The sequence below is a fragment of the Panthera tigris genome, chromosome F3 (genome assembly GCF_018350195.1).
Source record: "Panthera tigris isolate Pti1 chromosome F3, P.tigris_Pti1_mat1.1, whole genome shotgun sequence".
Taxonomy (NCBI): domain Eukaryota; kingdom Metazoa; phylum Chordata; class Mammalia; order Carnivora; family Felidae; genus Panthera; species Panthera tigris.
The window spans coordinates 36,279,728-36,292,316 of record NC_056678.1 but is presented as its reverse complement, the minus strand read 5'-3'; the positions used below and the strand labels follow the sequence as shown (position 1 = coordinate 36,292,316).

Below are 12,589 nucleotides of genomic sequence, written 5' to 3'. Positions count from 1 at the left end.
TTAAGCGTTTGACTCTTGATTTCAGCTCAGATCATGATCTCATGATTCATGAGGTCAAGTCCGCATTGGGCTCCACACTGATGGTATGAAGCCTGCTTGGGATTTTCTCTCTCCCTCTTTTTCTGCCCCTCCCCTGCTCTCACTCTGTCTCTTAAAATAAATAAAACTAAAAAAAAAAAAAAAAAAAAAAAAGATTCTTTAATAGTTACAGAGCTGTCATTTTTTTTTTTATTTTTAAAGAACTCTATTTAATCTAAAATATGAAATCTATCCACCAAATTCAAGGTATCATATTATGTATCTTTTCAATGACTATAGGATTTTTTGATATTTCCTTTGTTTAGACATGTTTTTTATTTCATTTCTGCTTTTTTTGTATTTCTATTTTATTTGGGTTAAATTGCTCTTTCCCTAGTTTTTTTATATCGGTGCCTAACTTATTAAATTGTAGCATTTCTTTTTTTTATTTATGTACTTTAATGTCCTAAGTTGCCTTCCAAACATTGCTTTCAGTCCCACACTTTATGTTTCATGTTTCCATTATAAATAAGTTAAAAATATTTCCTAATGTCTGTTCAGATTAATTCTCTCATTTATGGCTTATTTCAAATTGTATTGCTGAATTCCTAAATATTCGAGGGTTTTCTAACTATTTGTATGTTACTCATGTCTAGCTTAATTCTACTTTTGCCAGAGAACATGTTTTATTATTCGAATATTCTACATTCTTACTGATTTTTTTTTGTGTGCTTATTCTATAAGTTACTGAGAGATCTATGTTAAAATCTATTAACCTATTGATTGAAAATTATACTTTTTCATCTTGAGTTCTTTAATTTTTTGCTGTATATATTTTGAGGCTGTGTTATTAGATATGTACGGATTGTCGTATCTTTCTGTCCCGTGGTCAAAATATTCCTCTTTATGTTGGGATAAAGATTTACCAGGTCTCTTTTGGATAATGTTTATATATGTTTTTTTTATCTTTTTACTTTCAGTCCTTCCGTGGACTTGTATTTAAGATGTATGTCTTTGGAGCATCATTTTATCATCTATTATGATAATCTCTTTTTACTGAGATACTTAGTCATTTAAATTTTACGTGATATCTCATTTATTTGGATTTAAATCTATCATCATGCTATTCGTCCCATCTCTTCCTTGATGCTTTCTTTCTCTTGTCTTCAATTCCTTGAAATCACAAAGGATTTTTATTACACATTTTCACCTCGGTGCTTGTCAGTTGTATGTTCTTTCATTGTTCGTTAGTAATCACCCTAAAGATTGCTATGTGTATCCATAAATTATTAGTCTACCTTAAGTTAATTCTTTATCAATTTCTAGACAACGCAAAAAAACCTTACAACACCCTTACCTCTCACCTTTTATGCATTGTATGTATTTTAATTTTACATATACTTTAAACCACATAAGACATTATTTTTTGGTTTGTTTTAAATAACCCATATTATTAGGGCACCTGGGTGGCTCAGTCGGTTAAGTAGCCAACTTCGGCTCAGGTCATGATCTCACAGTTCGTGAGTTCGAGCCCTGCATCGGGCTCTGTGCTGACAGCTCAGAGCCTGGAGCCTGTTTCGGATTCTGTGTCTCCCTCTCTCTGACCCTCCCCCATTCATGCTCTGTCTCCCTCTGTCTCAAAAATAAATAAACGTTAAAAAAAAAAAATTAAAAAAAAACCCATATTATTTATTTTTAACCATATATGTGCCCTTTACTGTTTACTGCTTCCTGCATTCACATTGTTCCTCCTGGAATCATTTTCCTTCCACTTGCGGACTCCTTTCGAGCGTATCTGCAAGCACCAGGTTCTCTTAGGTTTCGACTGTCTGAAAATGTTTTTATTTTACTTTATGGAGAATATTTTTCCTGACTATGTAATTTATATTAGCAGCTAATTTTCTTTCAACATTGTAAATATGTGATTTTTTTCCTCCTTGAACCTCTTTTGTTGTTGAAAAGTATACTGTTAGTCTTATTGTTGCTCATTTAAATGAAATGTCTCTTTTTAATTGGCTGCTTTTTTCTCTTTAATTTTTAGTAGTTTTATTATAGTGTGCACAGATGTGTGGTTTTTTTGCTTTGTTTTTTTTTGTATTTTGTGAGGTTTGTAGAACTTACTGGGTCTGTGACTTGAGATGTCTTTTCTTTTGTATAGGGTAAATCTTAAAACTCTCCTCTTTCTAGGATTCCAGTTTATTTATGTTAGATATGTTACTTTGTCATATATATATGTGTCTGTGTGTGTATATATATGTATATATATATATATGTACATATATATATATGTACATATATATATACATATGAATATCATGCTTTTGTATATTTTCAATCTATTTCTCTTTGTGCTTCTACATAGATAATTCCTATTAATCTATTTTCCATTGTACTAATTATTTCTTCTGTGGTGTCTAATATGCTATTAAATCAATCTACTGAATTATTCAGTTATCTGTTCCAGAATTTTCTTTTTCCCATAGTTCCAATTCCATGGTGAAATTCTCTTTTCCTGTGTTTTCTTGAATATATTAATCATATTCATGTTAATATTTCAGTCTTATGTAATTTCTCTTCACCTTTAGGGCTATCTATTATCTTTTTTCCCCCCATCTCTCAACATTTGGTCATTTGGTTCTGTTTCTTGACATGGCTGATCGTTTTGAAATGAACCTTCGATTTTGTGAATGAAAAATTGTAGAGGTTCTTGAAGTTGTATTCTTTCTCAGATGTATTTAATTTTCTTCTCACAAGCAGATAGAATGAGATGGCATGGGTCACCTCTTATCTATTTCTGATCTACCTTTCTCCTAGTTCATCATTATTGTGGTGAGACTTAAACTCTAATCTTCATCTCCCCAGTATCCTTGGGTTTGCTAAAATATCTTTTCATCCCTTCAGTATCCAGCCTCTGGTTTCTAGCTGTCTTATCCAGCAGATGTTCATCTTGAGAGCTGGCAAATGTCAGTATTTTTGTTCATTTCTCTGTTGTTCTTTCCTTTCCAGGCTCTTGACCCCTTAAATCCTGGGTAGTCCCAAACTCTAGCTTTTATCTTCCCATTCCAGTGGAATGCCATCAGGCCCTCGGCTGCCACTTGACCTCTTATTTCCCCTACCCAGGGAATTTATTTTATTTATTTTTCCCCATACCCAGAGAATTTCTTTATTTATTAATTGTCACTAAATCTGAAAGTACACTGAGGAAAGAGCACATGTCCATACCTTCCTGTGCCTCCAGAATCTTGGCCCCTTATGTCCTGGCTGCCTTGTTTGTGCTTCAGTGCCTCCAAAGAGTAGATTCTTTGAATTTTAAAAAATCTTTTATCTTTTCCTCTTCACTAGCAAGAGACATAGTTATGATATAAACTACTCCATCAAATTTGAATGCAAGTTCTCGTTATATTTTCATATACTAATTTTTAATATCTAAACATAACTCATCTATTGGAAGACATTTTTTAATTCTAAAGACTCATAGGTTACTATGATTTTAGCTGAGAAAGAGATTACATTTCTTTGAGCATTGTTTTATCTATTTCCACTCTTAAAAAATAGACTCCTTTCTGTGCATCTTGCAGGAGACCTTTCCTTTGTTTCCTTAGGTCTCTGATTTGTGATCCTGAGATTCACCCAACTTGAGTTCATTGTTATCAAATAGATAATTTTGCTACAGAAAGCCTTGCCTTGCTGTAGAATGTTTCTTCAATAAGTATTCCTCTTTTCATTAAGTCCACAGTATTGACCCTTCTCACTGTGTATCTATAAGCACCCCATATTTACTTTTTAAATATAATAATATCAACATTTCCTTTGTGGATCTTTGTCTTATAAACATAAATTGATTTTTTCTGTGGAAAAATGAAATTTGTTTAAAATGATCACAGAAACTTCTCAGAGAAATATGCCTGAGTCCCAGCTTCCTAACAGTATTTGTGGGACACTGGAACTGATTGACTATGACTTTACATCATCTATAAAAGCTTTTAATGAATGTGCTTAAGAAACTATCATGGCTAATACTGTGCCAAAAGAGAATACTTAAAACCAATACTTTTATCTTTAAAACTAAATTCTGTGCTTGTTGGTGGTGTTCGTAATGCTATGCTAGAGTTTCATTTTTTTTTTTTTTTTTTTTTTTTTTTTAATTATAGAACACTCCTGGCATGACTGGTTTTAATGCCAGGAATTATAGAAAGTTCTTGCATTTTAGAAGTGTAATTTTTTTTCAGAACATTCTTTTATAACCTTTTTCATATTGTCCCTCATTGTAGGCATTTCAGGTGAAATCAAATGTTGGATACAGTGTGTTCTACACACAGTTGCAAATACTATCTTTTCAAGAATTTTAACCCTTTATAAATGTTTTACTTCATGTTTTACTTCCTCTTTAGTGACATCAGTCATGATACTAGTTCAAAAACAAGTAGAAATGTAATAGTCCAGGAACCAGCATCCCAGCCTGTATACATTTTCTGTACTGGGATTTGAAAGTTCCTGTGGGCCACAAAATAACAATTAATAATATTTAATGAATAGTTAATTGTTAGGTATTAGTGGCTCAACTTGAAGGTGCAATTCTCTTAATTTTCTAGGAGAACTGGCTTTCTTTTAAATGGAAAGATAAAACAGTGATATCAACAAACCCATGTAACAATATAAAATCTTTCCATTTAGTTTTAAAATATATGCCTTGTGTTTGTTGTGCAATTGTATGTCTGGGTTTGTTTTCTCTTGCTGCTGTAGTAAATTACCATAACCTTAGTGGCTTAAGTAATACAATTGTGTATGATCTTAGATCTCTGTTCGTGAGAAATCTGACATGGGCTAAAATCTAGATGTTGGTAGGGCTGCGTTTCTTTCTGGAGGTTCTATAGAAGAATCTCTTTCCTGCTCAGTTGGGTTATGATAAAACCGTCTTTGAGCTGTAGGACCAGGACCCAGGTTCTAGTTTTATTACTTGTGGTAAGCTGAGAGCCTTTCCCAGCTTCTAGAGGCCACCACATTTCTTGGGTCCTGGCGCCTTTTCCCATTTTCAAAGCCAACAGTGAAGGGGTTGAGTTCTCCTCTTGTTGCCTCTCTCTGATGCATTCTTCTTCCGTTATCTTCTGCTTTTGAAGACTCCTGTGTTTAAACTGGGCCATGCTGGATAATCCAGCTAATCTCCCCATTTCTAGATCTTTAATCTGCAAAGTCCCTGTTGCTATGGAAAGTAACATATTTACAGCTTCCTAGACTTCCTCTTTGGGAGGTCATTATTCTGCCTACCACACTGGCTAACCTAGGAATTTATGATGTTTCATATTAAAAACAAAAAGGAAAACAACAAAACTACAGCGTAGAAACCTGATCAGGAGGGACTGAAAACTAGTTCGGGTTCCTTGTTCTTTATCCTGATCAACTCTCCTTACGTTGACCTCAGGCCAGACATTAAGTATCACTACTTCTTAGTTTGATTCTAAGAACTCAGTTAATCAGAGTTGCTGTTTTAATTTTAATCCTTCTTGGGTGGGAGGAAATCGGATGTTTCTGTTTTATACCTTTTTTAGGGGCTATCGTGGGAATAAAAACAAGCAATAATAATAGTCTGTGAGTCCATCATGTACTTATCTTATGCCAGCTACAGTTCTCAGCACTGTGTGTTTTCTTGTTCAATCCATTCACCATCTCTGAGGTAGGCACTATTGTTGCATATTACTGGTGAAGAAACTATGCTTAGAAGTTGGGCGTCTTGCTCAAGGTTTGGCTGGTAAGTGGTACAGCTAGAATTCAAACCTGGATCTTTTTAATGTTTGAGCCCATTGTCTTTACTGGCTTCCTGTACTGTCTCCATTTTGTGATAGCATATAATATCACTGCTTTTGTTAAGTTCTTGTAAGTATTCGTGTGGAAAATTTGCTACTTTAAATCATTGTCTTCCCAACTGAATGCATTTTACCTTAATTTCATTTTTGTTCATAACAGGTGAAAAACCATACAAGTGTCAAATTTGCAATCAATCTTTTAGAATTAAGAAAACTTTAACAAAACACCTGGTTATCCATTCTGATGCCCGACCTTTCAACTGTCAGCACTGTAATGCAACATTTAAGCGGAAAGACAAGCTGAAATACCACATTGACCATGTTCATGGCATAAAATCTCCAGACGATCCTCTAAGTACTTCTGAGGAAAAACTTGTATCCTTGCCAGTAGAGTACTCATCTGATGATAAAATCTTTCAAACAGAAACAAAACAATATATGGACCAGCCCAAAGTTTATCAGTCAGAAGCCAAGACTATGTTACAGAATGTGTCTGCTGAAGTGTGTGTTCCAGTAACATTGGTTCCAGTTCAGATGCCTGACACTCAGAGTGATCTGGTGCGTCATACAACCACGCTCCCACCATCTTCTCATGAGATCTTGTCACCACAGCCACAATCAACTGATTATCCCCGAGCAGCTGATTTAGCTTTTCTGGAAAAATATACTCTTACTCCTCAACCTGCAAATATCGTTCATCCAGTACGACCTGAACAAATGCTAGACCCTAGAGAACAGTCTTATCTTGGAACACTACTAGGCCTTGATAATGCTACTGCTGTACAAAGTATTTCTAATAATGAGCATCATTCATGAGTAAATCTAAACATTCCACAGACTTTCTTGATTGTTATGTGCTAATGGTAGCCTAGACTGATGGCTTTTAAATTAGTAAGGCTGCTATTTTTTCATTTTTCTCTAGTTTCTCAAGTCCTCAGAACCATTTCAAATCAAGAAAAATATGTATTTCTGTTTACTGAACATACGAATATTTGGACACATTTTGAGGTATAATATTTGAAATGAACATTTTTGTGATTTTTAAAGATAACTTAGTGCTTAATTTTTAATGGTTCCTCAAACTTTTCAATATTACTAGCTGTTGACTTTATGGTTTTGTTTTTGTTTTTGTTTTTGTTTTTAATCATCAGTGGACGTTTTTATTCTTCTTTAGTTTCAATCCTCTTTTCTCCCTTCCACATCTTCCAGAGAAGCTTAAGGACCATGTAGCCTTTCAGAAAGACTATAAGAGTACACTGATAATTGCAACTCTTCTTATCCTAACTTAAGATTCATTATCATTTCTTCTGCATTTTTAAAATTTGAAGTTAGATCTAAATTTGTAGGGAAATCTTGGATATTTTTGTGTTGTTTTTTTATCTGGCCGTAATTTCAGGTTATTATTAATCCTTTGGTCTTTTGATAAACTCAAAGCCAGAAAGCTAACTTAATGTAAGATTAGCTTGTTAAATGAAACGCAGAATTGAAATAATTATTCAAAGGATTGGTTTTTGCCAGTGCTTCAGTTACCATGAATACAAAATGCAAACATATGTGCAGGTGTTAAATTATACAAAGTTGAAAAGGTATTGAAAGCAAATTATGACCGTTTTAACTAGATAACTTTCAAGGTAAGTTCACCTTTTATATTTTGTCATTTATTTAGAAACAATAACAGCACATAATAGCATATATCTTCATTTCACTAAAGGAGGGGCAATTATAACTAATCAGTGAAATTTAATTTATAAGCTACTTTTGGTCTCATTTACTTTGGCTAAGTGAAATTCTGGGAAACAGAACCTACGTATTACGTATGTAACTGTTAGGAAAGGTGCCAAATTATAAAATTTATGTCCCAACTAAACTCCATGTTTACTTTAATTAAAGGGAACCACTACTTGTATACAGATTTACATGTAATCTAGATCTTTATTTTGCTTTTCAATAAGCCTAAGGCCTGTAATTATCCTTGATTTTTATTTTTGTAGGAGACAAAAGTTGAGGACTTGGTGAGAGGAAATAGCAGTTAGAGCAAAAACCTCACTGATAAAAATTGAGGAAAAAGTCAGTCAAAATTACGAAATACCTTTCAAGATGTGCACTTTCCATATTTTCAAGTCCATTTAAACTTAAACTAGGATGATATTTCCTAGGAGCTGCTTGAATGATTAGAATAGGCAGGGTTGATTTATTATTAGCATGTCATTTGTATGTAAACTACTGGAAAATAGCAATTTTAAGATTTTTCTATTTCAGTTTTGTTTACACTCCTAATTGCTTTAAGCACTTTTTTTTGTGTAAACTGTAAAGTCTGGCCCAGCCCTTGTGAAAAAAATCACAAATAAAATAATGAAGTTTTAATGAATAAAATTTAACCACTTACTAATGGGGAAACTTGTTTGCTGAAGCACTTAAGAAATGAAGGTACTTTACAGGAATATTCACATCATATTAGTGGAAATAAAAGAAAAAAATGTTGAGATTGAGGCAGTTAACCAAAGTAGCTCATATAAGTAACAAAACCAACCCGAGTTTTGCCTCAGTTATCAAGGTTTGGTTGTAATTAGTCTAGGACCAGTAGATATAATTAATGTATTCTTTTCAAAACACTTTTACTTTTGTGTGAAAATGTTATATCTGGGGTACTTATGTGATAAAACTTGACTGTATGAGGTACTATTAGTCTGTTAGTCTTTCAAATTGACTTTTAAAAATATGTCTTTATGTTTTTTGATTCCTCTCATGAAAACAAGACCTTCAACTCAAAAACTTACTATAATGAAATGAAGTAATACCTAAAAGTATACCCTGCCTTACATATAAACCGTTGTAGAAAAGTTTGGACTTCTAAAAAGGCAATGGTATATATGTGTCTGTGTATGGTATATTATATGCTTGGTAGCAAGAAAGAAATAGGGTGTTGCATTTTCACATTGAAAAGAATACTTTGCTTTTTTGAAGGTATTTAGGATTCTTTTAATAATAATTTCCTAATTCTATAAATACATAATTTGATCATAGGAGTTGGTTTACAGAACGAAACTTTTCTGGAATACATCTCTTACATAAAATGAAATAGAACTATATTTAGTTATTATTGTAGATAAACTTGAATACTGGTTTACTCTTTTATAAAATGCTTTCACAGTTCTCTTGTTTAACCTCATAACCAAATCTGAAAGAGAAAAGACATGCTGTGTTCCCATTTTAGAGATAAAGAATCCGAGGTTAAGATAAAGGACTCACTTAAGCTCTCAGCATTAAAAATGGCAGAGCTACTAATAGGGAAAGAAAGCTAGCATTAATAAATGCTTACTGAGTGCCAGGCACTACATTTTCTCATGTAATTTTAAACAGTCTGAGAAGTAGATAGTATAATTCTTGTGAAGAAATTATCTCAGTGGGTGGACAAACAAATCTGCTGCCTCTAATTTCCAAAATTAGAATATAGAACATTTTAAATTGTGAAAACCTCATGGATTTGGGCAAACTGAATGTATATAAGTTGTTGAAGTTGGCACAAAAAATATGAAATGAGGCCTACTCTTTTCAGTTAAACTTTTGTAATATTTAATTTGGAGTATTTGGACAAGTGTTCCATTAACTCTAAAATCCATTAATTTTGTAACTGTACTTAAATTTTTGAATCTTGCAACTAAGTTTAGCCTCATTCAGAATTTTTTATTTTATGAGCATAATTTATTGTTTTAAATTAATTTTTTAGCTGATAGCAGTTAGCACTTAATATGTAAATTGAATAATTTATCAAGTGTAGAAATGTGTTAACCTAATCAGTTTTTCCTTAAATGCACCAAAGATTTTTAGTAGGTATTAAAATAGTTTAAAAGAATTAAAATTCTTTGTTGTTCGAATAAATATTTGTCCAAAGAAGCACAGTTGAAGTCCTAGGATTATGGATTTAAAAAGAAAAATCATTAGTTTGAATACTAAGATTAAGTGTTTGTGTTTATATGTATAAAAATAAAAACAGAAGAAAATACTCTGGGAATAGTCATACTGACAAACCAATTACAAGTAAGAATACTCAGTTTTCCTCAGTTCAGTTAATTGAATGTTATGTTTTAAGTGGACACTATTAAATGCTAAATAATAAGCTTATTTTTTACACTACACTATTAAAATAATTTTGCCTTAGAATTTTTTTTTAAGACAAGTTGAAGTTATTTTTATAAGAAACCCCACCTATATTTTGCAGCCTAAAATACCATTTAAGGTTAGGGTTTGTTCTTCATGCCAGCAAGATTTAACCAACGAACTGTAAAGGTAATGATCTTTGCATACTTTTAAGTAATTTAGTTGTTTTTGCTGGGAGAAAAAGAGTAGCAAAAATAGGGTTTTAAACTGGTGCTTTATTAAGTGACTTCCTTTTAAGTGATTGTAGGTCATGATATAGGTACACTAATTTCTGTCAACTTTAAAAGTGTCAAACATCTTTGCAGAGTGACTGTAACTGTTAAGGGCTAATAAGTAATTAAATATCATTCATTGCTTTTCAGTCTTTAATCGCAAACAAAAACACAGTTAAACTGGTATGTTTATAAGTTTGAGTTCTCTTCCTACCAGATCATTCTAACATATCGCTGATGAAAAGTCAGATTTAAAGCTTAGCTCTTTGACAGTGTCCTTTTTATACCCAGTCTTTTCTGAATTGAATACTTTGTGCCTTTTCAATGTGTTGTAGTTGCTTAAAATTGATTCTGCTGGCTAGATTGTACTGGTTAATAAATGATTTTGATTTTGTTGTTGTTGTTGTTGTTGTTGTTGTTGTTATGGGTTTTATGTTTGTGCTGCCTGCTGGTCAGGCAATACTTTTTTTAGATTACTTTATGATTAGGAAAATGGCACTAAGTAATAGTGTGAACATTTATTTTTGTTTTTGTTTTTGTTTTTTTAACTCTTTTGTGGCCTTTATAGTTACTGTGAAGCCACTCCAGGGCCTGTCTCTAGATGCTTATTAGAGGAATCTGACAAATAAAATAAAATGATTAGTGTGTCTGCCTCTCTGTCTTCTCCTCCCCCCACCCCCACCTTCCTTTTTAAAAATAATCAGGTCCCCATATCCACACAGCTCTCTACATTGAATGGCTTCTCATTTCAGTTTGCCTAAAACTGAACTAGAGGTGATGGTTCGAGATGAGTTTCTCATTAGGAGCAGCAACATCCCAACCAACATATGATTTGAGTTGATGGACTCAGGAAAACTTAGGACTTTTAAAGTCATACTTGTATAATTCTAAGATTCAGTGTCAAATTTAAAATGACTAAAAATACATTCTTTAATAAGGAACAGGTAACATTTCTAAAACTTTAAATAGTATTATGGTAAATGTTACTTGCGATTAGGGTGAATAATGGATAATGTGAGAACAATTTTCTAAATAATTTCTAGGAACTATAGGCACTTCTTCCTTAGATTTCCGCCCTCCCTTTCTTTCTCACATTCCTCTCTTCGCAAAGTCTGTAGTGTTCTTTTGGGGGGATCACCCCTTTGTTTCCTCTAATGTTATTTCAACTTAAAGATACTTTTATCTAGAATATTAGCATGCTTTCTGCCCTTCTCTTTGGAAGTAACATTAATAAGATAGAAGAAATAGGATTAGGTTGTGTGGAAGATGAGAGAAAGAAGGTCTTGGTAGAGAGAGTGACTATGTTTTGTTTCCTCTTCATGTTTCATTCAACTTGCTATGTATTGATCTTAAATCTATGACTATTAAAAAATCCCAAGAGAGTTTAAATTTAGTCTCTGCAGCCATTTATATAAAAAGAAATTAAGAATTATATCAGAATAGAGGTTCTACAAAGACGGACATATCTTTTTTTAATTCTTAAGTACAAAAGTAATTTAGTGCTTGCATTGTTGGAGATTCTAAAACATTTCTTGAATGAAGAGCATGTACACTTTTCATTGTTATTTCGCCTCTTTGCTTGGTATTCCTGCTTGCGTTAAAGTTGGACAGTGTACTGTGGTGTAATACAGAATTTTTTGTTTCTTCCAACAATTGGACTTTTCTTATCCCTATAGACACAACTGTATTACAATTGATGAGTGTGGCTGCCAAAAATAATAATAATAATGAGTACAGAGGTGGGCATTTAGCTGCTCCATGTTGTGTAGTAAATATTCTGATTAAGGGGATTTATGATGTACATTAAAGTGGAAATGCTTTTGAACTTAGTCTTCAGTCTCAAATCATAAGTTTTGTTTTTAATCATTAAAGGACACTTAAAAGCAATTACAAAGAAAAATCTAAAATATCAAAATTCATTATTTTGTCAACTGTGTGTGAAGTATCTTGTGAGTTACATATTTTAGCTGTCTCATGTTTCATAAATACAAATGTCTTTATAGAAAAATTCAGTTCTCTGTGAAGACTAGGAAGTGTATTGTATATTGAACTAGTTTGTTGTGTTATTTTGATATTTAAAATAAATATAAAGTTCTTTGGTCCTACCTAATACAGCATATCTAGGTTTTATTGAACATATTTTAACAGCATGGGAATGCAGAACATATTCTGCATGTCTCCTTAAAAAATTGAATGCAAAGACCATAGACAAATAGAACAAATAGAACATCTGGCTTACCATACAGTTCCAACCATAACCAGGCTTTTTCTTCCTATATGAAATGGTCACAAGGAAATTTGCAATTTTCCCAAGTTGTAGATTGAGACAGAGGCTGCAAAAGACAGTTGACCCTTGAACAATGTGGGTGTTGGGGGAACTGACCCCTGGCACAGTTGAAA

The 12,589-nt window shown here is 32.7% G+C and overlaps 1 protein-coding gene across 1 annotated transcript in view; it reads left to right on the top strand.

Moving 5' to 3' along the window:
* ZBTB41 (zinc finger and BTB domain containing 41) overlaps positions 1 to 10,825 on the top strand; it is a 47,228-nt gene extending 36,403 nt beyond the window's left edge. The window contains exon 11 of the mRNA XM_007096104.2: positions 5,980 to 10,825. Coding sequence (XP_007096166.1) covers positions 5,980 to 6,635 — 656 coding nt within the window. The 3' untranslated portion in view covers positions 6,636 to 10,825. The remainder of the gene's footprint in view (positions 1 to 5,979) is intronic.
* The last annotated feature ends 1,764 nt before the right edge of the window (positions 10,826 to 12,589 follow it).